Below are 27217 nucleotides of genomic sequence, written 5' to 3'. Positions count from 1 at the left end.
AAAGGTTGCATGTTGCACCACAAAAACATAATCTATGTTTTTAAAATATAAAATGCTTTTAAGGATGTTTCCTCACTGTGTGAATTAAATAAACCACATGAATAAAATGATACAGATTGCAAAATTAGTTTATTTAGTTCACACAGTGAGGAAGCATCCTGAAAAACAGTATGCCATTTATGACACAACACAGAAATAACACAGGGGTTGCACATTTTGGTGATGGGGACAGGTGTGGTGGTGACCCCATCTACGATCTCCCCAAATGTAACGAATGCAGCTCCATATATATATATATCCACACACACAGGTACATGCTCATTCCCTAAGAGCACCCTCCCTGACCATACACACAGTGCTGCCACGCACACAGTGAATGCATCTTCTTCTGTCCAGTTACTGCCAGCTGCGCCCTCTCTACCTTGCTACTGTTTCTCTATTGTCCTCCTAGGTCCCAGAAACTCCCTGCAGCTGCTGCTGCTCTGGGCCTTTTGCTCCTCTACCTCACTCTTGTCCAAGGAGCAGAGAGAGACCTGTGAGAGGAGCTGTGTAGGAGCCAACAAGAGATTTAAGGTAAGAAGGGGCATGGAGTGGAACCATTTTTTCACAAGGAGATAAGAGTAAGCAGAAAGAGCCCAGCAAATCCAGCTCCACTCACTCTTCCCCTTCCTGTTTTGGAACTAACATGTCAGCTCGGAACTTCCCCTCTTGCCTGCCCCCAAACTAAAAACAAACCCCAAAAAACCCTTCCTGGCTCTGGGGCAGCTCCCCTTGTTTCCGCCCAGGCCTCTCTTTGCTCCTGAGGGAGGGGTTGAGGAGCAGGGTTCCAAAAGTGCAGGCAAACTTGGTTCTGTAGACGACCAGCTGGGAATGCAGTGACACAGGACAAAGAGGCTGAGCGGGCCCAGCACAGGATGTACTTATTCAATGCAGTACTGTTGAGAGCTCTGCCTGGAGAACACTGTGGGGCTGGCAAAAAAGGAGACCTTCACCTCTTAAACGCTACTGAGCCATGTGCTACTGGCTGTTTGCAGACGTTTATAACTGGCCAAATTTGGGTGGATTTTCACAGGGATAGTAAAAGGCAACCCCCTGAACCCAGGGCTCTCTCTTCTCCCATGTTGAGTCCCTACGCCAACACGTGAGGGCACTAGAACTAATGCAAGCTATGGCTGTGCGGGTGTTTTTGTTTTTAAAGGTTTCAGAGTAGCAGCCGTGTTACTCTGTATCCGCAAAGAGAAAAGGAGGACTTGTGGCACCTTAGAGACTAACCAATTTATGTGAGCATGAGCTTTCGTGAGCTACAGCTGGGCTCATGCTCACATAAATTGGTTAGTCTCTAAGGTGCCACAAGTCCTCCTTTTCTTTTTTAAGCATTGTCAAAGCAACCTTGTTGCCAGGCTCTAACTGGAGGCTGGGAAACGCACGTCTGCCCTCAACAGGGGACTCCAGGAGCTGCCCTGGGGACTGGGCTTCAAAGGACACTTACGCCTCCCCCCAGCCTGAGGGCTCGAGGCGGCGGCGGCGGCAGCCCCCCGTCGTACAGGGCGGGGGGACGTACCCGTCGCGTGATGCCCCTGCCCCGCTCTCGGGGGGGGGGGGGGGGAACGCGGTCTCCTGTGTCACGTGCCAGAGCACTGCCCCTCGCGGCCATTGCCCACTAAAGAATGCTCTCGCCTGTCACGTGACAGCGGAAGCCCCTCCTCGCGGAAACGGCGACAAGGCCACTGGGGCGCAAACCTCCGTCACGTGACGGTGGAGTGGGCGGGACCCCCGGAGGGGGGAGGGGATTGGGGCTCTCTGGGCTCGCCTCGGTCTTCTCATCTTTTCACACGGGGCGCAGGGTGGGGCGGGAGAGGAAGGCCGGAGCTTGCGCCGCCGCCGCGGCAGGGACTGTGACGCGCCTCCCCCGCCGCGGGCGGCGCTGGTGCAGCTGGCCATGTCCATGGAGGACCCCTTCTTTGTGGTGAAAGGGTGAGTGGGGGAGGGGCAGTGGAGGTGGGGGGCAGGGTAAATAGGGGGGCAGAGTTAATGTTGGGGGGTGAGTGGAGGTGGGGGGCAGGGTTAATGAGGGGGGTGAGGGTAACTGGCAGAGGCAGGGTTAAAGTTGAGGGGGTGGGGTGAGTGGAGGCGGGGGGCAGGGTTAATGTTGGGTGAGTGGCGGTGGGGGGCAGGGTTAATGTTGAGGGGTGGGGTGAGTGGAGGCGGGGGGCAGGGTTAATGTTGGGTGAGTGGCGGTGGGGGGCAGGGTTAATGTTGAGGGGTGGGGTGAGTGGAGGCGGGGGGCAGGGTTAATGTTGGGTGAGTGGCGGTGGGGGGCAGGGTTAATGTTGAGGGGTGGGGTGAGTGGATGTGGGGGCAGGGTTAATGTTGGGTGAGTGGAGGTGGGGGCAGGGTTAATGTTGAGGGGTGGGGTGAGTGGTGGTGGGGGGCAGGGTTAATTTTGGGTGAGTGGAGGTGGGGGCAGGGTTAAAGTTGAGGGGGTGGGGTGAGTGGTGGTGGGGGGCAGGGTTAATGTTGGGTGAGTGGCGGTGGGGGGCAGGGTTAATGTTGAGGGGTGGGGTGAGTGGAGGTGGGGGCAGGGTTAATGTTGGGTGAGTGGAGGTGGGGGCAGGGTTAAAGTTGAGGGGGTGGGGTGAGTGGAGGTGGGGGCAGGGTTAAAGTTGAGGGGGTGGGGTGAGTGGAGGTGGGGGGCAGGGTTAATGTTGGGTGAGTGGTGGTGGGGGCAGGGTTAATGTTGAGGGGTGGGGTAACTGGCAGAGGTAGGGTTAATGAGGGGGTGATTGGCAGGGAGTGGTGTGGGGGGACTAGTGGCAGGTTAGTAGAGAAGATGGGAGAGATCAGTGGAGGTGAATAGGAAGGGGGGGCCATAGGTTGCAGGACATGTGAGAATCTCTGGGGCAGAGGAATTCCCTTTTTTTTACCCCCCACTCCCATGGAATCTCCCACTACTCAGTCTTCCTATCCAAGGAGAAATGAACTCCTTGCAAGTGCTTCTGGCTCTACCTGCCTCAGGCTCTGCCCCAAGTGTGTATGTGGGATGTGTGATCACATTTCAAGCGCCTGATTTGCTGCCATTGAGGTACAATGGACTATGCCATAGTCCACCAGGGGTTGTGTGTACTTGAGTAAAATTGCCAATTAAAATAGGAGTAGCTAATGTTTGTGAAAGCTAGTCTACATTTCCCAAATATTTTTTCCAGGAGACAAGTGTTTGTGATGTCTTTTAGTCTAGGCTGAGCAATAGCGTATACCAGAAATGTTTAACATAGAGCAAATGTGTGGGGTCTGTCCAGACTAGCCTTTACAAACCTGTTACCTATCTTGAGTTAATAGGCAATCAGTTAAAGGTAGGGTGGTAAAAAAAATCTCCTACATACACAAACAATGGTGGCTAGAGAATGAGATGGGGGGGTGGGTGGTGTATTTCTTCACTGTAGAGTTAACTCAGGTGATCATTATTTGGGTGTGACCACTTGAGTTGGCCTAGCTCTAGTTAGAGCAGCAAAACTCTACAGTCCTGTGACCCTAGGCAGGCATTTTGAGGGGAAAACAGCTTTACACATTTTGGAACCCAGCCTACTGCTGAGAGAGAGGGGACTGGCTCATGAGTTGCCAGTTCATTGTGAGTGTATAGTATTCTCACAAGCATGGCATTGAAGCGTTTGCATGCATTTATTGTATCTATGGCTGGCCTTGCATAGAGAGAATATTTTGCTTGAGCTGGGTGAAGACTGATGGGTTGGGGGGGAAAATCCTCTATCCCAGTGGTTCTCAACCAGGAGTATGCATACCTATGGAGGTGCACAGAGGTCTTCCAGGGGTACATCAATGCATTTAGATATTTGCCTAGTTTTACAACAGGCAACATAAAAAGCACTAATAAAATCAGTACAAACTAAAATTTCATATGACTTGTTGATACATCAGTGTATACTATACACTGAAATGTAAGTATATTTATATTCCAATTGACTTTTTTATAATTATGATCATGAGAAAGTAAGACTTTTTCGGTAATAGTGTGCTGTGACACTTGTATATTTAGGTCTGATTTTTGTAAGCAAATAGTTTTCAAGTGAGGTGAAACCTGAGGTACACAGGACAAATCAGACTCCCGAAAGGGGTACAGTAGTCTGGAAAGGTTGAGAGCCACTGTTCTATCCCAAGGAGACAAGTAGGCAGATGAAAGGAACAGGGTCTTTGAGTTCAGGAGATGTTAGAGGGATGTAATTAGTATGATGTTAGTCGAGTGGGGCAGTGGCTCACTGGCTTCATGAATGCTGAGGGCCAAAGATCACAAATTGGGGATAATGTTCAAAAAATTGGAAAGAGGGAGATCAATATTTAGGGGGAGCTGCTGGCATAGGGCAATATTGTCTAAGAGCCATTGATGTGGCATGACTTGTATGTGGTTGCAAAGAGTTTGGGCTTGAGGAGGTTAAACAAGCTGAAAACTTGCACTGGAAAGTTTTATCTTAAAGTCCTAACAAGCTGAACAGAGTTCAGGGATGGTTGAGAGATACACAGGGAAGCAGAGGAAAAAACAGTTGTGAATATGGTAAGAGGTGGGGAGAGGGTAAGAGTTCACCAATGTGGAGTGTGAAAGTGAAACTTGCTTCAGGGATGAAATGGTGTTATGGGAGAGAAAACAAAATGCTCTGGGTTGGGAACTGGGCTATGTCCAGGCAAACTTTACAGAGTCTGTCTAGGAGTGTGGAGACTTTCTCCTGCTGTGTGGAAGGAGGACATATAGCTTCTCGCATGCTGTCCCCTCAGATGACATTAATTCTGCTTTTGTCCTCTTCAAATTTAACTCTGAGGATAACTCAGCTCATCATCTTTAACTAGATTTTTCCTTTATGTGTAACTCTTCTCATCTATGAACATCCAGCCTTACTTGAAATTTCCACTTGTTGGTACTTTCCAAATATGTTTGGGTACAAAATAAAGAAACCCAAACTGCCATTAACAAAGTTTACTTATAACTGAGGGAAGCAAACAAGTTGTACTGTATCCTTAGTCAAAGCTATTGTATTTAGTGCCCCAAAATATGCTAGTCCATTTGATAGGTGACAAATAAGGGGAGGAGGAGAAGGGATGTGCCTCTTACGCAGGGGTGGGCAAACTTTTTAGCCTGAGAGCCACATACGGGTATGGCAATTGTATGGTGGGCCATGAATGCTCACGAAATTGGGGGTGGGAGTGAGGGCTCCGGCTAGGGGTTGGGGCCAGGGATGAGGGGTTGGGTTGCAGGCTGGGGCTGGAGCAGAGGGGTTCAGAGTATGGGAGGGGGCTCCAGGCTGGGGGATGGGAGGAGGTCAGGGTCCAGACTCCAGGCAGTGCTTACCTCAGGCAGCTATGCGGAGGCACGGTGCTGATAGCTCTGCAGTTCTAGGCCAATGGGAGCTGCAGAGCTGGCGCTTGGAGTGGGCGCAGTGTGCGGATACCCCTGGCTGTCCCTATATATAGGAGCCAGAGGGGGAACATGTCGCTGCTTCCAAGAGCCACGCAGACCCACTGCACTCATGGAAAGGGGCAAGCCCCTGACCCCACGCCCCAGCGGGAGCTTGAGGGCCGGATTAAAAGGTCTGACAAGCAGGACATGGCCCGCAGGTCGTAGTTTGCCCACCCCTGCTCTTATGACTGGTCATGCCTGTCATGTGCTGACTTCCCATTAATTTGAATGGATATTCCACAGGAATAAGGCTAGCAGTATTTGCTGGTAGATATTTGCTACTTGTTAAGTGATAGTCACAGTGCCATCAACAAAGTGTGCATTTCCACAATATAAGTTGAATGCACTTTTCCACAGAGCTTGCGGCAACAGCAAAGGCAGTTCAGTTTAGTAAAATAGCATATCTGAATGGTAATATTGAAATCACCAGGGCCACACTGAATACAATCCATGTAAAATCTCTAGGGGGACAATTGCTGCAATTCTTATGGCCTTTGTTGTGAGGTGAAATTATTGTAGTAGGGGAGAGCATACATATGCACTTGATACTAGTGTTACCTAGGCACGTCTCAGTCCTGGAATGAAAGATGCAATAGAAATGCAAAATGTAGGCTGGTTCCTCCAACCAGAGAAGATTATAGCCAATGTAACTACTAGGGCAATGCGTGAAGATTCTGTTGTATGGGAGCAATTGTCTGAAGGCTTGGGTCCCTTCAATAATTGGGATTGCTGTGACAGAATTTCATAATGTGGTCATTTCTACCACTATGGGAGGAGATGAGATGTTGACTGTTTCACATCCACTGTATGTGAAGAATCTTTCATTTTCAAAAGAAGGGAGGTTTGGAGGAAGAAGTTCTGGGGATTATTGATGCAGGCAGGTTTACAGTGAAAATTAGTGACAACAGCTCCCTGCTCAGGGTTTGTCTACATGGAGAAAAGACTGGCATAACTAATAGATTAGTCAATTTCCCCATTTGGACAAGCCTTTAGTCTTGACCAGAGAATACATGCTAATCATCCTTTACCTTCTCCTCTTCTCAATTGCAGGGAGGTACAAAAAGCGGTGAACACAGCTCAGGGGCTGTTCCAGAGATGGACGGAGCTCCTGCAAGATCCCTCCACAGCTACAAGAGAAGAAATTGACTGGACCACCAATGAGCTCAGGAATAACCTGCGGAGCATTGAGTGGGACCTGGAAGACTTGGATGAAACTATTAATATCCTTTCTATAGGGCTGCTTCAGTCCTTTGGATAAATCAGATATGGACCTACATAGTAGCTAGCCAAGAGATCATTATGGCTCTTGAGTAGTTCAGTCTCAAATATGCATCACACTTGATATAAATTTCTCATTGGAGTTACTATTTGCATTAGACTTCACTATGTACAGTTTAGTTTAGACAACCAAGTCAGTTGTATCCCAACTTTACTCAAATTTCGAATAATAACTTAAAGTACTTTCAGGGAAAAGCATTCCTTATGTTTTCCTCCCCAATAAGATGCAGTTTAAAATTAAATGTTCTGTTTGCTAAAGCCCCTTCTGTTGGATACATTTATTTCATGCAATCAAGCTTATATTAGATTAGCATCCTCCCAAAATCATCATTCTCCTTCATTTTAAGTTCAAACTTCTGAAAGTGCTACACAGTACGGATCAGAGAACCCAAATAGTCGAGGGAGACTCTATGCTGATATGTGTCCTGTAGAATGCATTCTGACCACACTTTTTTCTTTTACGTGGTTGTGATAGGAACAGTCTATCTAGTACTTTACTAATCAAAGTTTTGGAAAGGTCCAGTTACACTTATGAATTGTAGCAGTTGGGGAGCCCTTTCCAGGCAGCCAGGATATCTAGATCTTCATAAATGCTGAATACCAGTTAAATTATTTCCTTGACTTATTTACGCATTGTTGAAGCAAATCCTCGGAAATTCAACCTTGATGCAACAGAGCTGGGTGTAAGAAAAGCCTTCATCACAAGCACACGGCAGGTGGTCAGGGTAAGGAGTTTGGCTGCTTGTTTGTGGAGGGGATTTTCAGTGATAGTGTGTAAAAGCCCATGGCCACTTCAAAGTACTGGAGATTAGTTTCCAGTGTCAGTCTAATATCAAACTGTTACCTGATTTCTCACTACCCTCATTTTCAGTATAATCCCTTTGATAAGGATTCCCAAGCTGTGGTCTGTGAAGCACTTGCTTGCAGTCTGCAAAGAGCTGGTTGGATTGTACTACTGGCTCTCCTCACTTCCAGCTGCTTCTACAAGTGTCCAGTTTCCTCTTTGCAATGAACAATCTGGAACCTATAGAAGCATCTAGAAATGAAGAATCAGCATAACTGCCTCTACTACAGTAAGAGGCAGAGAGGAAATGAGTCTAGCTTTGAATGCTGTTTTAATTGTGCTGTGCATAGTTGAAGTGCAAACTTTCAAAGATTCAAATCAAAATCAACTTTCACTGAACTGTTCAAAGGCAAGTCATGCTATTTACATGCCAGACATCAATTTCCTACCCTCAGCTGTTCTGGTATTACAGCTGTTAAAGGTTACTAGTGTTTAGTTTAGTTGTGTGTGTGCGGGAAGGGGGTTCACCAATGTCTTAGCTCTTGCTTGGATTTTGGGCAGATGCACATCTGGAAAATTTTGACCTAAAATCACTTTCAGAAAGCTTTAAATACAGTAACTCCTCACTTAATGTTGTAGTTATATTCCTGAAAAATGCTACTTTAAGTGAAATGATGTTAAGTGAATCCAATTTCCCCATAAGAATTAATGTAAATAGTGGGGGTTGGGTTCCAGGGAAATTTTTTTTGCCAGACAAAAGACTATATTTTTGTGTGTGTGTGTGTGTGTATATGTGTGTTTAAAACACAGTATAAGTTTTAAACAAATAAATAAATACTGTACACAGTAATGATGATTGTGAAGCTTGGTTGAGGTGGTGAAGTCAGAGGGTGGGATATTTCCCAGGGAATGCCTTACTGCTAAATGATGAACTAGCACTCGGCTGAGCCCTCAAGGGTTAACACGTTGTTAATGTAGCCTCACACTGTACAAGGCAGCACAAATGGAGGGAGGGGAGACAGCATGGCAGACAGAGACACACACCCTGTGTGTGAGAGAGAGGAGACATGCTGACCCCACTCTAAGTACACTACCTGTTTAAGTAGGTCGATCAGCAAGTTGAGACAGCAGCTGCTGCCAGCGATCTCCCTCCGTCCTGAGTCCTGTCGTGTGTCCCCCCCAGCTCTGTGGAGATGGGGTAGAGGAGCAGAGGCAAGGGGGACACCCTGACATTAGCACACACACCTCTTGCACAGCATGCAGGAGGCTCTGGGGAGTAGCTCCAAGGCAGAGGGCAGGAGCAGCACATGGAAGTGCAGGGAGGGACAGCTGAACTGCCTGGCTATTGATAGCCTGCTGGGCAGCTGCTGCACAGGGAACTTAGGGGAGCTGATGTGGGGGCTGTGAGTCCACCCTGGTTCCAAGCCCCCACCAGCTAGCTCCAACTGGCTGCTTTTTCTGCAAGCAGTGGACAAAGCAGGCAGCTGCCAAACAACGACATTATAAGGGAGCACTGCACAACTTTAAACGAGCATGTTCTCTAACTGATCAGCAACGTAACAACGTTAACCGGGATGACATTAAGTGAGGAGTTACTGTAACTGAAAAAGTTAGAATGGAAATGCAGTCTTAACTATAATGGGAGCAGCAGTGATTACTATAAGTATGGAGAAAAGGTCAGCTGGGTTGAGTTGGGCCTGAATGAGTAGGATAGATTCATATGTGGTTGGGAGTGATTTTAACAACCACAAGGTAATTGAAGGAGAGGGGAAACTTCAGTGTTTGAGAGTATTAACATCTGATAAGTGAATGCTTGTTAAATTCTCTCAATTGGATTTAAGATTTTTTCCCCATTAGTTAATATTTTAATGCAAATCTTAATTTCTGCTGGTTCTGACAAGAGTCTTAGTTTATATTCATAGCAAGCCACCAAACTGTGTTCTTACTGGGAACAGAGTTCTTATCCTATTTGCAGTATTGTTATCTAGCTACAGTTCTTCCTGAAGTAGAAGCCTGCTTTCTAGGGAACTAATCCTGAAACTGCCTGATAAAGGTAATGGATCCATGCTTACGTGGCTGCCTTTATATAGTTGGTTTTTTTTTATCTTGAGTAAATCAGGTAAATTCACACTGTCCCCTCTTGTCCAGGCTGAAGTCTGACTAATGTGAAAATAACCCAGCTCAAGAACACCTCTAAACATAAATCACTAGCATGGTCTTATTTTTGAGCAATGCTTTTTATTTTTAATTCTTAGGCATTTTAATTTACATAGTTGACTCTAAAGCTTTAGTTAACATTTCTAACAGATTTACTAGAATGCTCCCTTGTGAAAAGTAATTCTTTGGGGAGGTCCCAGATTATTTAGGATATCTTATGTGGCTTTTATCAGTCACTGTCTGGAGCAAGAATGCACTGGGTATTCTGGTGATATCAGACATTTGTGCCAGCCTTGAGATTATCATCCACTTTAGTTATCATATTTGGCCACTACTTCACTTTTATATATTCATGGTAGTACGGGATCTCACTTTCAGTATAGACTGTTCTGAATGTAACTTCTAAGACTTCAAAGTAATCTGCTGTCAAAGTGGCTTTCATCTAAGGAGCTCAAAGTGCTCATTGGTTAAAGAAGACTTCCATGCACTTGTATAGTGACTTAAGAAAGAATGATACCCATTTTATAGAGGAGAAATTCAAACACAGAAAGTGGCTTGTCCAAAGTGGCAAGTCCTTCATGGGGGTGGGGGGGAAATGCCCAAGACCTAACTTCAAACAGCTAGAACACAGTCCTTCATGCACACCACTTAAGAGAGAATATTTTTTTCAATCAGCTACACAAATCAAACATTGTTACAGCAGTGGAGAATGGGGAGGAGCAAAACCAGTAGTAAATCACTAACATTTTCAAAATATTTTGCCAGAAGGGTTTCTAGGATTCATTAACATTTTCCTTAGCATTAGGGCAACTGTTAATTATAATATTAGTCTTCCTGGATTTTTAAAAGCACATGCCTGTAAGTAAAGGGCTTTTTGGTCCTCCATAAAACTTGCTATGTATGTTTAATTATGCCAATTTGCTAAAATAATGGCTATCATTTAAAATTTGATCATATACCTTTTACTTGAATAAACAGGAAATGAAGGATCAGATGTCAAACTCATCTGTGCAGGCACTGGCTGAGAGAAAAAACAGGAAGGTGAGAACCAATAGCAGACTGTTGGCTTTAAAGTGGACACAAGAATCCTTCGAGATGGTTGATAACTCCTTGTAGTTAAAGTATAGTAGCTGCTGACTTAAGCTACATGTTAGATGAAAGTACACTGACTTGCAAAGGGGCTCATGTACCTTAAGGTAGAGTACATTGGTATTAAACAAAATAAATGCCTGTTTAAACACCTTACTGCCAGCATGCATCTTGTTATCCTGTTTCCATCAGAAGTTTTGATTACAAAAAACAAAAAAAAACTAATATCTTTCTTAAACTGGAAGAGCATGCATTTTGCTGGCCTGTGATCTTTTTGTGGCTAGTAACCAGTGAGAACACTTATTCTTGCACGCACAGTTTGCTCTGGTTACTTTCCAAACCTTTCACACAAGGTAGTAAGTTATTACTCAGTGGTTTTTGCCTCGGACTGCTTATACTCCATCCAGTCTTGCATTGCTCCTAGGAGGGAGGAGAATATCCCCATTTCTCAGAGGAGGAATCTGAGGCTGGAGAGGTTGTGACTTTTTTTTTTTTAATTTCTCCGTCACCCCGCCATGCCCCCTGGTGAGTTTCTGATCTAGGACTGTAATTCTAGCATTCATGGCTTCTAATCCTATGTTTACCAATATCTATTTGACTATGTAAACATAGCAAAGCCTCATTATAGTAAGAGTCAGGAACGGGTTGAGGTAAAGGATGTGGTTATCAACTTTTACCTCCCCCTCCCGGCTCAGGTTACAGGCTCTCAGGTATCCCATCCCCAGTGAAACTCCCCTGCCACATTCCCAGGTCCACATTCCCCCCTCCCTGCTGCATCACATCGTCTGGGCTTGTAATGTAAGTAGACATGACTTACACTAGCAGGAGAGAGTTACAAGTAATTGCAGAGTGACCTCCAGAGCTGCCTCTACTGAAGTGTCTGCATGCATCCATCACTTAATACAGTAGATACATTTCTGACTTTTCAGTAGATTCATCAGTGTCAAATGAATCAAATTTCCAAACAGGCTGGCGAGGAGAAGGCAGGCCTGATCCTTGATTATTATATGGTTAATGCAACTTCTTAGTCAACATTTAAAGTATAGTCATGACTCACTTATGTCCTCCCTTAAAGCTTTATTTAGACTTCTCCTTGCTTCATTTCCCTACTTCCCCTGTATCTGGACGTTGCCAGGAGTAATAATGCAGCTGAGATAGAACAGCATGACCCAATGCTAGCACTGGTAACGCCTGAAGGAAGCTACTGGATTCTGCAGTTTATTTTTGGAGTTCCTTTCTTCCCCCAACCCCTTTTCAGTCTAAAGGAAGTTATGACAGCAGTGACTAGTAGCAAGTCATTGCTGAGACATTAGTGTCATGCTGTGAGTGAGTTCTGAATGCTGCCTTTTTAGAAAAAGTTGTTTTGACAATCTGGAATATACGTATAAGGTTGCAAGTTCACTTAACACTCATACCATGTTAAATAACACAAGGATTGCCACCCCTGGACCAGGAAGTCCTAGCCAAAACTAATTTCTTAGTCACTGGAAAGAACCAGCAATGTACTCAACCTTTTTGGGGACAGTGTTTATTCCTTGTTGGGTTACTGCTTGTCTTCTGTTTTCCCCCCCTCCCTGACCTTCTGTTCCATGCTCACACTTTATCTGCCACCTGTTAACCTTCTTTCAGGGCCTGGTCCTCTTCTCTCTCCTCACCAAGTGGGTCCAGCTGTTCTCACTGCACTGTTCTTCATATTTGTTCCTTCTCTTCAGCTGCCCAACTGCAGCAGTCACAGAACCTTCTGACCAGCATTCCATCCATTCTCCTGTTAAAGGGCCAGCAACTACAGCTGGAATATAGATGGAAGGAAAGTGACCTGCTGTATATACTCTGAGTTGGGTAACATGGGGTACTACTTAATATTCTTTCGTGCTTCCACTTGGAACTTGGTTTTAGGGGTGAGGTGACATGACCATATATTGGAGTGTCTTGCTGATTAAATTCTCCTGTGTGTATGTATACAGGCACTGCTGGGAGAAAGTGGAGGTCAGAGTTGGAGCTCTGGATCCGATAAATATGGCGGTTTGGATCGTGAGCTGCAGTTAGCCAATTCACACTTCATTGAGGAGCAGCAGGCTCAGCAGCAGGTATAGTATTTCCTGCATATAGTGCATGTGGATCCCTTGCTAACAGGCATGTAAGGAGATGGTGGTACTGGCAGGAATAGCCAAAAGTCTTCAAACATCCAGCATACATTGAGCCATCTTCTGTGCTCAATACAATGAGGGCCCATTGGTTTTCAATATTGTTTGCCTACGTACCTGTTGTAGGCACCTAAATATTGACTGTTGTGCTTAAGGTGGTTTTGGTGTGTAAGTTTTGGGACACAAACCTTAAAGTTTAGGGCTTGGATGTATAGGTCTGTGTAGAAGACAACTAAAAGGTATAGCCCATCTGGAAGCTGCCACATGCTGATGAAATCCCCTTTGTGAAGCATAGAATCATAAGGGGATAGGGAGAATACCTGATTCTGCCAGATTCCTCCATTCCAGTTCAAAAAATGACTCTGCTTTTACACATATCTTGAATAAAGGTTCGTTTAGGGCTGATGCAATAAATACTCCCCTTGATATTGCTGCATTGACTTTTCTTCATCTCTCAAAGAAGAAACATGCATTTATTCCATCCCTAACTGGACCCTTCACTGTAAAATCCATGCACCAAATTATAATGCTGACTTGCATTAAATTGATCTGTAATGAACTCCGATCTTAGCCTCTCTCTCCTTTTGATGTCTGCTTGTAGCTTCTATTGCACTAAGACTTTTTGGGGGGGGGGGGGGGGAGAGAGAGAAGATGGATTTTCCATTTTCCCCTAAAGACAGCTTGGCTTAGACTTATTCTGATCACCTGTAGGAAGAAGACTTGAGATCAGAGATCCTCCACTGAGACTGACTATAGATGCTGAGAATTCACACACAGGCATGGACAATTTCAGCTTTTCCCATAAGAGCAGGTGCCACTGAACTGAAATGTTTTTTGAGTTAGTGAGGCCCCATCCCCTTCAGAATTTGTACTATGTTCATCACCTTATCTGAGCGCTGTGATTTGGTGTATTAAAGATTAGGACCAGAACCTTGAATTAGCTGAGGAGCCAGTGTGGGATACAAACCACTAGTAGTATAGGCTCTGCCTGCTTAAGATAGTCTAATCAAGATGGATGTAACAGCATACAACATCTCTAAGGTGATGTAATGGTTACAGCTAAGTAAAATAAAATAAGCTAGCTCTATGGACTATTGTCTACTTCTTTGTGCTTTTGACAATACATTTGATTTAATAGAAAATCAATCATTAGCACTGCTAGAAACCATTGTAGAGTAGCTTACTTTTTTGACTGCTGCAAGCTCATTTGGAGAATTGTCTGGACAGTGCTCAAGTTTATATGTGGTTGTCCACCCAAGCATAGGTTCTTAGAAGAAATAAAGTGAGATATTGGTAACATTCTCCACAAAGTATCTCCTAACAAACAAACTTTTCACTCTTTAAGTGATTGAATAATCCCAACTAATACTGACCTTGTAAAGGGCAGCTGATAGCTAGATCCTTAGAGTGTGTTTGTGCAGCAAAGGCAAATGGTATAGTCTCACTGAACAACTGTTTCTTTAGTGGATTCAAAGCAGAGGTGGCAATTCCCTAGGAAAAATTAGTTTAGGACAGGGTGCTGGTCAATGCTGGCTTAAGTGTCCAGGAAGTTCAGCAACCATAGAGCAAATTTTTTCATACTGGGGATACATCCATTCAAAACAGGAATATCCACAACATCAAAGTTGGTCTGCTGCTACAGAATGCTGCATGACTTAATGGACCTGGACAGGTAGTCTGCAGCTCCATGCTTCTGATTGCTCAGCGCTTCAAGCCTGCCACTCTGCATTCTTGTCATTTTCATATCATCTAATGTTTTCAGCTTGTCATTTCTGTTTTCAATATTACATAGCTTCCTTGAGAAAATACCAAATCAAAATGTATACAGCCATTCCAGTGTTCAGTAGCATAATTACATTATTAATCACAACAATTTAACTTATTTGTAAAGCCCTAAATCTGCCTTAAGTAACCACACCTTGAATATGTAAGTTTTTAATAGAAAATGCCTTAAACTGGAACTAACGTTTTACTAATGTAAAACACATCTTTGGTAAATACCTTGTCATCCCTGATTCAGTCATATCCGATCATTTTAGTGGCTAGTTTTGTACTTATGCAAACTCTTAGCTGTGCTGACTCTGCAATGCGATCTGGATTCTGTTCCATCATATTCATCATCCGAATTGCAACTAAGTTCTGGTCTCTTCCACCCATTAAAGGTAATGGGATTGCACAAATATCACATCAGGCCTGCAGTAGCTTACAGAACTGTTCTACTGGTGATATGCAAGATGGCAAGAACCCATCTTGATTCTAAGCCCGCATTGAATTTGCAAGGCTGATAGGGAACAATTCCATTTTACTTGTCAAGTGAACACTTGATAAGGAGTTACTGGGACAAATGCAGAACCCCATCATGCTGCTTTGACAGTAATTCTTCAAGGTTGACCAACACTAAGTATTCCTCTGAATTACAGGACTAGTCACTAGAAGTTCAAGCCTATTTCTAAACTCTACTTGTCCAAAATGGCAAGGCAGCAGGCATGTGTCAAAGCATTGGGCTCTGAACCAGTTGCAACTGGGTTGGATTTTAATTGCTTGTTTCCCTTCTCTCTGGCACCAGTTGATCGTGGAGCAGCAGGATGAGCAATTGGAGCTGGTCTCTGGCAGCATTGGGGTGCTGAAGAACATGAGCCAACGCATTGGTGGGGAGCTGGAGGAACAAGCAGTGTGAGTGCTGAGAAACAACCCCAAGCTGTAGGAGTTCTCAGGAATAAGACATGGGGAAGGGCTGGTGAGAACACTAAAATGTAACTATTGGTGTTCCTGTGATGAGAAAGGACAAGAGCTATATATCATTGGCTGACTGTGGCTTTGGAATGATCTTGACAGCCCAGTTAGTGACACAGAGGAGATCCCAAATTCTTGACAGTGATGAAACAGCTCCAGACAGGTTTTAGTAACTTTCCTACAGCATTTAAAACCAAAATGGAAGGCTACTTAACAGTCATTCCAAATCACATTCCCTCATGATACATAATTTACATTAAGCGCTACACATAAGCGACAAAGCTTTTAACAATGTGACATTTTGGACTTTAAATGGTTTTAAGCCTAAACATGTTTTGCTAATTTTGGATCAAATGTTTATCAGCTACTACTCACCTTGCAGAGATCACCAGAGCCAGCTTATATACTGACTTCACACATCAGGGAAAGCACGTAGAAAATTAGTCCAAATGAGTTCTCATTTACCACCAGAGTAAAACTGCTGGTTGAGCAAATTTTTTCTTTGACACTATCAAATAAGATCCTAAAATGTGTTTTTGTACTTTGCCTGGGGATTGGGTTATTTTTTGTAGGTGTGTGACAGTCTTGTGTGTGCGTGTAGTGAAGTCCTTGAGATACATCACTAACTAATCAGTACACTGGATAAGTTGCTTAGGTTGTTTACCTGACACAGGTCCCCTCTTCTTTGTCCCCAGGATGTTGGATGACTTCTCTCATGAGTTAGACAACACTCAGTCACGGCTCGATAATGTTATGAAGAAGCTTGCAAAAGTGTCCCACATGACCAGTGGTAGGTGGCAGAAAATGGGATCCGACTTCTAAACCAGGGAATGAAAGCTACATTAGTCTGAGGTCTGGAATGTGCTGTGTTGTCTCCTGGAGCTGGGACTAGTGTCTAGTAGTTTCTCTTAAATAGTATGTTTTTTGAGAGTATGGCAAGACAGGAAGCAGTTCATTGTATAAATAGGGAAAGATACTCTTATGCTACTTGAGCGTAGAGCCTGGCAATTTATAGTTCATGCTGGGACTGTCCTTTTTTTAGCCTATTCATCAGCCTTTTTTCACCTGCAGATTTTTTTTTCTATTTATGCAACCTGCGTGGTGAGAGAATGTACCTTGGGACTGCAATTGTAATAGCTTTTGCATCATTCCACTTTCAGTTTTACTGTAGGTTCCTGCAAGCTTGGGGGATGCTTAAGCATGAAGCAAGCTAGAGAACTTCAGTTAAACCCCACGTGAGCAGGTGGCTTTTCCTTGCTGTGAAGTCCAAGCAGTAGCTGCCCACAATGTACTCCTAGTGTGGAGTTTGGCTTTATGGAGTTTTTTTTGTGAATGAAACAAAACCCAGTTTTATCTTCACTCCAGGCTTGGAAACCACACCCAGCCACAAGAATGCTAGTGTCTGCCACCACCCAAAGGCTGTGCATAGTAAAACTCAAAGGTGCCAAAGCAAATAGCTTAATTCTGGAGCGTGTGAGAGGAGGGAGAGATTATTGAAGGTTTCTAGTATTTTATTGGATTGGTTGCCAAAAAACACCTCAAATCTACCAATGTCACCTCAGCACTCATATGTGTCTTGAATGCCTGAAGCCAATGGTGAGCTCATGCATCCAGCTGGTGAGATTCTCACCTGAGAACTGAAAGACTTCAGGTTAGTTTCTCTAAAATGCAACAGGAAATGAATAAGAAATACTCTAAATCTTATTGTGGAATTCATGCTCCAACTCTTTCCCTGTACCTCGATGTTTAGAATAAAGACTCCAAGAACAAACTTAGTTTAACTCTTAGCTTTACACTGTAACAGTGTCGGATGAAAAGCTCCTTGCCAGCAGTAGGAGGAAAGATGGTGTCTGGGCAGGCGTAACCTCCAAGGGGGGAAAAAGAAAAAAGAAAAAAAAAAAACACTACTTGAACCCTGAGAGGGGGTCCCAGAGCTGACAGGATGCCAAGGGTAATAAAAACAGGAAGTATGATTGATTGTGTAGGCTGCCTTCTGACTTCCAGGAAGTGTCACTCCCCAGAGTCGTTTTCGTTTATAAACACCGTGTGTGCGCTTTGTAATAGTCTACCTAAATGTATTATCTTCTCTTTCATGGTTGCTTCATGTATCTCTGGAAGCAGTAGGTATATTCCATGAGTCAGATAGAAGAAAAGTACTGTTAGTGTCAGTTGCCCAGTTATCTGACTGCTACATTGGGGATCCATTGAACACCACCACCTGGTAACCTTGCAGAATTGATGTTCTGTGGGTCACTGTCCACAGGCAGTAAGCATCACAGAATCACATGGTGGGAAGTGCTTTCTGCCATATACAAACTGCATCTGAAATCAAACTGTTGGATTAATGCAGCATTTGGGTTAGTCCTGCTGGTGAATATTTAGCAGTACAGACAGCTGGCAAACCACTCACTTCGGTGTGTGTCCCCCCCAGACACTGGTTTAATGATCAGAAAATAAACTTCAGTTTCCTTCAATTGTTAAAGACTGACATTTTTAGAAAAGATGGCTTGTGACAGAGTTTCTATTAGTACCTGCATCCTAAACGAAGGATCCAGCGCTGGCAAAGTTGGGGCCTGTGGGTCTCCATTAATGCAGCTTTGCTAACTGTAACAATAATGGAAGTTATGGTGTGAGCATGGTTAGATGAGTGATACAAACAGCTCTGTCTACAGCTTCCACCATTGCTACTACTTGTGGAACTGCACTAGGGGTGAAGTATGGGCCTAGCTTTGCCAATGCAGATATAGCCTGCGGGGAGCACCAACAGGGAGGTGACCATCTTTCCTTCATCCTTTAAAAGTGCATTGCATAACACAGACTTCTTTCCAGGGCTTTGACAAATTCTGCTTCTAAAACTCCACCCTTCTCCCTCCATTAAGCTGCAGCTCTAGTGTCAACTGTGTGGTCACCATCCAGATCCCCTCAGGATCTTGCTGAAGCCCCCAACAAAGAAGGAAGTTAGGACCAGATGTTTTTAAGGCCAGGGGGTAGGTGAAAATAGAGAAACCAAGGTAGTCTTGACACCTTTTAAAGGAGATTTAACTTCTTTCTACGGAGTGTTACTTTAAAGGTCAGTCTCACCTTCCTACTGGTAGCCATTCTCTTGCTGAAATTTCCAGCGTCCAAAAAGCCCTTAGGTGGTGGTGAGGGGATCTCTTGTGCAAAATCTTCAAGAAGCAATGCAGGGCATAATGTGTGTATATGGTGCAAAGTGATCAAAGGGTGGGAGCTGTGCTGAACAACATATGGCTGGTGCACCTTCACTTCCAGTTGTAATACTGCTGAGATGACATCTGGCTCTTGGGATTCTCCTAATGAGAGTCTGGGTGAATTGTTCCATATGTAGATCTAGTTTAAAGGGCTTCCATCAAACTTTCCTTTCTTTCTGGCTTAAATTATGTCCTCAGTAGTGCAATGGAGGAAGCTTTCTTCCTCTTCCCCTCCCCATGGAAGCAGAAAACTAATGTTTCCTTTTTCTTCCAGATCGACGGCAGTGGTGTGCAATCATCATTCTCTTTGTTATCTTACTGGTGGTGCTTATCCTGTTTTTTGTGCTGTGATGAACTAACCTCCCTTGGACTCGTTCCCCCCGCCTCAAAAAAAAAAATGGGGAAATGAAACTTAGTTACTGTTTCCCTCCACTCTGAGATTCCTGTCATGAAAACTTACATCTGGACCTTACTGTTCTCTTCTGTGGACTAACACTTATGGCATGACTCTTGCAACTACTTCGTCCGATTCTAAGCCTCATCAGCTTGCCTGAGGGGAAAATGGAGGATGGATGTGATCCCAAATTCTTCTGTACCTGGGACATACTGCTGTGTGGACAACAGGCCCGCTTCTCCCTCACCGTCCCATGTGGAGTGGCCTAGAAGGGAAAAGGCAATTCAGAAGGAGTTTACCACTGTTAATATTTCCATCCATTACAGGTGTGAACCATATGAAGCCTGGAAACATCCAAAGCTGCCACATATTCCCCTTTCCCTTGTTAAATGCCCCTCTTGTCAGATTTAGACATAGAATAATAGTTCCTTGGGACAGTATTTCATTGACTACTGGAAGCTGATCACCAGCCAACAGTGCAGCACTTCCAAGCGAATAAAAGTTGGTCACTAGGAAGGAAAGGCAGCAGCGGAGGAGTAGTGTTGATGACAGTAAATGCATTACTTTATACTCTGGCTATCTTCTCTCCAGTGCAAAGCTATAGAAGATAGATGTGCGGAGATAAAGATTGCTTTTAAGAGTGCAGACACATTCTGCTTTTGAAAATACTAAGTGTTAGGAGAAGCAAGGTCTTGGACCCTATGGGATTAATAGAAGGGGAGATATGGCTCATAACTGCTGACATGAAATCTAATGTGCATTTGAGTCTGTACCTAACAAGTGGGGACTGTTGCAGACAGGCTACTGGCACTGTGCTCGACTGGTCTCCTAACAGCGTATTGATTTGACTCTACACAGTTAAGTAAGTAGCTGGAACATGTTAGAAAGAATCATGAGCAAAGCAGACTTCCAGGACATCAGCAGAATCTTACATACTGTCTATTCGTGAACCTTGAAAAGACTGAGCTGCCCTGCCTGAGGCAGCTGCCGTTAACTGCGGCGCTTTAACTTCTTTTACTGCAAGCCAAAAGCTGACTGACAGACTTTAGGCTGAGGGTGAACTTTTTCGAAAACTCTTCAAATCTCGATTATACAAGCCTCAAGCCCGCTGAGTGATGTGCAACTGAATGACTGCCTCTGTGTAACTGCTGTTACTGTTTGGCAAGTGATTTGTCAACTTTTAAAACACAATATTTTGATAAATAAACTTCAAAGATATTTAATATTAATGATATGGGCCATATTCTCTCCTTGGATATGTCACAGCCATTGACTAATTAATTTATACATGCACAGGGTAGAATATGGCCCAGAGCATGTACCCTAAATGCTTACTAACGAACCTAAAAATAGGGGGAGTCTTAATTTTTCCTGAGCCAGTATTTTTTAAAAATGTTAAGCACCTGTTGGGACAAGCAAAAATGCAAAGTTAAGGGAGAGACTCCAGGTCATTATTATTTCCCCAACCCTTATGCTGCCTTTGAATTGCCTGGCACTCCAGTTTTGTTTTACAAGATTGTTATTTAACCTAGTTTTGTCACAGTGAATTGGAAATTAGGTTTAACGAGTCACTGTTTTATTTAAAAGTGTTGCTAAAAGCTATCAGTACCAAAACTTGGCCTAGAAGGGCTTAACCTGGCAACACAGGTGTGGGGACAAATAAATCCAAATAACTATACTGCAAAACTAATCAAAGAAAAATTGGAAAGGGGAGGAGGGGGACTTCTTAAATTGCTGCTCCTGCCCTTCTGACTCCGATTAATTTAGAAAAGTTGAATGCAACCAGGCTTTTCTTTCAAAAAGAATTGCCCTTGTCAAGGCCAAAAATTGGGAGTTAATTAGTGCCCATGCACAGCAAATCTTGATAGCTAAAACTGCATGCTGCTCAAATATAAGCCCATTCAGTGGGTTCCTTCCTCAGGATACCCTTGAAAGTGAGATTTCAGTTTTAATGAGATATTTCTTTGTTAAACACAGAAGTAGACTTTAATCCTAACTAAACTTGCTGTTGCATGGCAATATTCTGGCTCTCAGACTAAATTACAATAACCCACCTATGTCAAGAAAATTGAATTTGTATACAGAATACTTAAGTTGTAACATGGAAAGTAAGCATGTACTATATGCCTTCTAACTCCTGCAGGATGAGGGATAACTGCCCCTAACTTTTGGATGACAGGCTGTCACCCTTCAATGGGACATGCGTTTGCTTAATGTGCCCTTTATCTTTATTTTGGGGAGCATTTACCAAACAGGCCTTCTATATTTAAAAAAAAAAATCTTGCAGATCACCTTTAACTGGGGATTTGTCTATACTAGCACGTTAATACAGATTAAGGTAGATTGCAAATTTAAAGCACAATAGCTGTTTCTGAGTAACTCCATGGGTCGACCCTTATTCTGGAACAAGAATGCCTTGTTGCTGTTTAGCTTAACCCACTTGGAAACTAGACAAGCCCTGAAACATTCCTTGATTTAATTTGTCAGAAATAAGTTAAATTTATCATTGGTGTATTAAATACATGCTTTGCTTCCTTTAGGATCTGTTATACTCTTGCTGTGCATATTGGAAGCTAAGTAGACTTTATCCATTATAATCGCACTTGCATTAAATATTTCTTCCAGAGTAACTTTTCAGTTGGAGATCCAGGAAGCTAACTATGTAACTCCCATTAGGTTTAATAGGAATCTGTGTGGACCTGACCCTGTATCTTTCCATACTTGGCACTTCAGTGTTGCTGTTACAAAGGGGATTTGGGTATGTGCACCCATTGCTGCTGTGTCTTGTCACTGGAGAATATACTAACCTGTTTGTTTTATATTTGGAACAGCATCCTGTGAAATGACTAACTTTAGACACATCAGAAAACTTGAGCCTAGATAGAAAAACCAGAGGAGACATTTTCAGTAGGGGAAGGAAGACTTTCCACTTCTAATTCTATTTAACTTCCTGACACTGTAATTTCAGTGTAGGGCTCAGTGCTCGTTGTTCATTGTAGAATGTGGGAAAAGAGAGATCTTTTCACTGGTAGTTGCACACTCTGTTCCCCATTTAAATTACAATATGCTCTCTTGTGTGTTCTCCAAGAATTCTTAATTAAATGAGTTGTACAGAACTGCTCCTACACGTAAAGAAATTTTAGACTATAACATGTTACCAGAAGTCTATTAAACTGCTGTGCTTAAGTATGTCTGTCTAGATGGTGCTGCTAGTTAGCAAATTCAGTGGCTTTAGTCCTATTCTGCTTGCTCCTTTTGCCTTTTCATTTAATTGTCATAAATAATGGACTGTGGGTTAAATGATGGGTTTTTTGATAATCCTTTGTTAGAAGTGTAAATATATATATATAGAGAGAGAGAGAGAGAGAGTCTGCTATAACATGACATTTGAAAGTTCAGACTGCCCCTAAAGCTTGGAGACGCTAGAGACTGCATCTGCAAACATATTCTAGACTGGTGCACTGTACGCAGCATTAATCAAAATGCAGCACCTTTTGAACTCTGAGAAAGATCCCTGTACAGAATCTGGACCAAATTATCAATGTGATGTTTTCATCTTGGTGTGTCAAGCCTGGGCAGTTGGAACATTTATAGGGGCCACACGGAGCTGTAATGAAGAGGTTGCCGGTAGCTGTCTGTAGAGTTTGACGTCTTAATGCTGTAGTGGAGCTAGGTGGCCTCTGAGGAAGCTCTTTGACCATCCCTTATGGTTGAGCACTGTGAAAGATCTGTTTATACTTGAGCACTGTGGAATCGAAAATGGCTAGCTGTGGCTTATTTTCATACTGTAAAAGCTGCTGTTCTTCCTCCATTTTGGAGAGCTGTTAAAACTGTCTGTTGTGTTGTAATTGACTGTCTAGTTCCTCTTTGAGGAAAGTTCATCTCCAATTTTATATTTGGGACAGACACATTTCATTGTGTTGTGCTCCACATTGTAAGAGAGGTGGCTACTGTGCTCTGAGTCTTACTCTTCACACCTGGATTTCCATTCTACAATCTGAGCAGGGAGTTCTTATGCTTGGTTGAATTGTGGTGGCTCTTTGGTGTTAGCTGGTGACGATTTGGGAAACCACGCACATGGTAGTCCTTGCTAAGTATCACCATATTGTAACCTTGTAAACACTGTCAAGGGAGATGTGGTCAATCACTGCTGTAACTGAAATCTGTTGTTCTGCTATTTTCCTTTCTTCAGGTTAGTGGCAGGCTACCAAAAATTTTATTTTAGTAATGCTGTTTATAAGGGGAGCCACTTACTGCATTCTCTTATGGGCAGGGGAGGATAGATTGTACTTCCCGTGACCCTACTAGCCCCTCCTGTCCCTCCCTCCATACAGGTTTTTAAAGGAACTACTCGATCATCTGGGACCCAGTAGCCCATGAGTGCAATGAGTTAAATGCAGATTTGTACTCTGCTATATGCATTCCAGACTAAGTGGACTCGGGAGGTGTATAGTACAGTACTTGCACTGTACAAATGGGAGTAGAAGCCCGGTGAGCAGTGTTGCAGTTGGTTGGTAATGAGATGGTGGATGAGTTTCCCTTTCCCTATTTTCCCTCCTCCATGACCATACTTCAGTTCCATGTAAGCTTGTTCCAAGGTGGCTTCTGCCTTGTCATTCATTATTGAGAGAGCAGTCTCACATGTGCTAAGAGAACCACCGTCCACTGACTGTCCAGCAGCATTAGATGTTTATGCTATTATTTAAATGTTAACTTTCATTAAAATCTCTGTTTGCAGACATGCTTTGAGAACTGCTGCCTTAATGCACTAGTTTACTGTGGTGGGGTTGCAGCTTATTTTATACAGAGGATAACAGCATGGTGGCGGGGCCTGTTGCAGCGTACAGCCCCATAACTTTAAAGGAACTCTGCTCCTCTTTATTTCAGGAGTAGCAGATCTTCCATGTTTACTATAGAAAGATCTTTGCACAAAGCTGAAACTTTTTTAACCCGCAGGGTGAAGTTAAAGTGGTAGTGAGATGGCTTAAACTGTCTCTCACTACAGTTCAGGTTTCAAGCATGTCTTGCTAACAGTTTCCAGCAAAAAGCGGGAAGGCAAGGCTTGATTTTTTCTGATGTAAAGGCAAAAAATGGTTTAGGGTAGGGGGCACTTTGTAGCTGTCTTTCTGATTCACTCCAAAGGAGCAATACAAGAGCACAAATACTACCCCGTTGGTGAAGAAACCCTAGTCTAGGCAAATGGGGGTGATGGATTATTTCAGCCCTAGAAATAGTTTTGTTAAAAGTGTCAATATGGATTGAAGACTGTTGTAACTCAAAGGCTTCTACCACAACTCTGCTAGGCCTTGTGCCAAATTAAGGCGTATAGTAAAACATTGATTCAGCTCCTACATTCTTGTGTGTGTTAAGTAGGAATAGACTGATGGAGGCTTGACTATGGCAGTCAAGGGCCTAGTGCTATCCCCAGAAGAGTCTTTGAGCCAAAGTATTTGAGTGACTTCAAAATATTGATAGACAAGCCACCTGTCATGTAGAGGAGGTTGAAATTACTATCCGCTTTCTCTTTCCCCTCCAGTAGGAGGCAAAACCTAACCTATCCTATCCTTCATCCCCATGATTACCCTGGAATCATGGTACAGTAAAAGCCCTACAGCATAGAGTAGGCAGGCCTGGCAAGTACATTTCAGGGGGGGCTAGGTATACCAATCATGATGCTGCAGGACCAAATGTTTGGATTATTCCACAGCACTGTGGAAAAACTCAGCGCTTTATATCCACCTTCTTGTCAACTTTTCCTCCCTTGGTATTCACCCTTTTTTGTCAACTGTTGAGAATAGGCCACTTCCACCTTAATTGAAGTAGTGCATTAGCACTGACCCCCCCCCCCCCCCGGGTAAGGCAACTCCCATCTTTTCATGTGCTGTGTATTTATACCTGCCTACTGTATTTTCCACTCCATGCATCTGATGAAGTGGGTTTTAGCCCACAAAAGCTTATGCCCAAATCAATGTGTTAGTTTCTAAGGTGCCACAAGGATTCCTCATTGTTTTTGCTGATACAGACTAACACGGCTGCCACTCTGAAACTCATCTCCCACAGTGCAAGTCCATTCCTCTAACATGCTTGGTGGACTAAGAGTTGGGAATCCCTTCTTACTGCTTCATGCCCCCTCCCAGGCTCAGATACAGCTGGTGCAGTGCAGTACACATGACAACAAACAGTCAGCTGCGCAGCCATTGCTTGTTTTTGCTAACAGTCATTCATCCAAACCACTGTTCCATTGTTTCAGTATTTAAACGCACCAGGGATCTCTAACAGTGCTGTCCTGTGCTAATGCAGCAACATGAAGCCGCTGCTTGTTCCATTTGGATGCACGAGCTGCTCTCCATGGTGATGCTCATAAGGACAGTGCATCTGGGGGGATTTTGTGAAAAGCTCTGACTTACCACAATGCAAAAGTAACTTTCCTTTACTCTTTCCCTCTTCCTGTCCTCAGCGTGGCAGCGAACGTTGCAGTAATCGATTACCCACCCTCTGCTGCTATTCCATTGAGTGTTTTAGATGACAGTAGAACTGCTACTCTGATCTGGGAGCAACACAGGCATGAGTGGAAAACACAGCTATGGAATATTTGCCTGGTGTTGAAGTGATTGTATTGTGAACTCTGGTGTGTTGACTGTTGCTATGGGTTTCTGCACCAGAAAATCCTGACTCAAGTTCCTAGTAGCCACCCATGAGATATGGAGCAAAGGGACAGCTAGGTGATGGAAGGGGAGATAAGGGTTTGGCTACGCAAAAACCGGAATCTGTTTTAGGGTGAAGTTATGAACTGATCTTCAATGGGGAGTGAATTTGGTGGTTAATTATGTAGAAAAGTTATTTAAATAGATACAATCAGGGAAAAAGCAGTTTTCCCCTTATGTTCTAGAAGCCAGTTGCCACTAAGGAACATAAGGGTCAAGACTCAAGGGGACTGCAGTAGAGTGGGAGGCAAAGCTAGGCCTGGAAAACTTACAGTTGTCTCTTCTGGTGATTCTTTACCCAGGTGTATACGTGTTTTAGCACTCATGAGCCACATGCTGTGTTGCTGCAACACAGGAAAGCAGCTGGTCTGTGCCTGGGTGGGAGAGCCTGCTGTCTGTTTCCCCTGAAATATTCGGTGAGGATCGACAGCAGTTCATTCCTGTAGAGTACAGTGTGATTAAACCATAGCAACTGTTCCCATGAAACAAAATGTGATAAAGTCACAGCTTAGTAGGAGCTGTGGGAGAGTAAGGACTCTGGGCAATAGTGTAAAGCCTGTGAGAAACATTTTAAATAATGAGCTGCAGTAGCCATCTAAGGAAACGGTGTTACTCTGAAATATCAACAACTGTTTACTTCTGCTGTTGGAATCACGTTACGGTTGTGCAAAGAGTCTTCATCCTTCTACAGTATTAAAGTGGAGATTCACTGAACACCTGTCTCATCTATTTTTCCCCCCATCGGTTTGGGTGAATGGTTTGGCAGTGTAGGCCACCCCACAAACCAACCCCAAAGGGGAAATGATTGGCAAGCACACACAGCATTGTTGGTATATTATCTTGCCCCGTGTAGAGCACAGGAGTTGCTTTCATCTGTGCCCTTTCTGGGTAAGGGGTATTGAAATCCCTGACTGTAACTGACACAGCCTGCAATGATGAAAAGTTTAAGAAGCCAACACCGCCCCTGTGATTCACAGTAGATGGAGAAGTCGCTGAGCACAGACATTGAAGTAGATGAACACCAGCCATAGGATGTGTGCCCTCATACTGAGAACTTTCCACAAGACAGCCTTTCTGCTCTTCACCAGTTTTCACCACAAGCCTTACTTCACGAAAGCTAGACACCTGAAAACAGTGCATCTATTTTACCAATCACAGTAATTCCTCTCAGTGGCAGCTAATCAGCCCCAAGAAGCAATTAGACAAAGTTGAGCCTATACTGGCATGGCCAGCTAAGTCAGCCAGCAAGGTCCTGCTAATGGATGCA

General features: G+C 43.8%; 1 protein-coding gene across 4 annotated transcripts; it reads left to right on the top strand.

Annotated features, from left to right (window-relative positions):
* Nucleotides 1-1804: 1804 nt before the first annotated feature.
* STX6 (syntaxin 6) lies at nucleotides 1805-26664 on the top strand. Of its 4 annotated transcripts, none has more exons than XM_075131511.1 (8): nucleotides 1810-1974; nucleotides 6509-6678; nucleotides 7367-7461; nucleotides 10656-10718; nucleotides 12731-12853; nucleotides 15477-15583; nucleotides 16339-16433; nucleotides 18523-19097. In XM_075131511.1, the coding sequence occupies exons 1-8, from the start codon at nucleotides 1940-1942 to the stop codon at nucleotides 18603-18605; spliced, it is 771 nt and encodes a 256-aa protein (XP_074987612.1). In that variant the 5' UTR covers nucleotides 1810-1939; the 3' UTR covers nucleotides 18606-19097. The 4 variants fall into 4 exon arrangements, with proteins under 4 accessions (XP_074987613.1, XP_074987612.1, XP_074987611.1 ...); XM_075131510.1 differs by lacking the exon at nucleotides 18523-19097 and adding an exon at nucleotides 17009-18117; XM_048860297.2 differs by lacking the exon at nucleotides 18523-19097 and adding an exon at nucleotides 19127-26664 and having other exon boundaries at nucleotides 1813-1974.
* Nucleotides 26665-27217: the final 553 nt, after the last annotated feature.

Source organism: Caretta caretta, chromosome 8 (genome assembly GCF_965140235.1).
Source record: "Caretta caretta isolate rCarCar2 chromosome 8, rCarCar1.hap1, whole genome shotgun sequence".
Classification (NCBI taxonomy): domain Eukaryota; kingdom Metazoa; phylum Chordata; order Testudines; family Cheloniidae; genus Caretta; species Caretta caretta.
Note: the sequence above shows the minus strand (reverse complement) of the source record. Positions and strands in the feature narration are given on the sequence as shown.

Bases quoted from the DNA above. Each gene is read 5' to 3' on its own strand.
- STX6 (XM_075131510.1), top strand. From the start codon at position 1,940: ATGTCCATGGAGGACCCCTTCTTTGTGGTGAAAGG. The intron at 10,719-12,730 runs GTGAGAACCAAT...GTATGTATACAG, and splicing joins CTGAGAGAAAAAACAGGAAG to GCACTGCTGGGAGAAAGTGG. The intron at 12,854-15,476 runs GTATAGTATTTC...CTCTGGCACCAG, and splicing joins AGCAGCAGGCTCAGCAGCAG to TTGATCGTGGAGCAGCAGGA.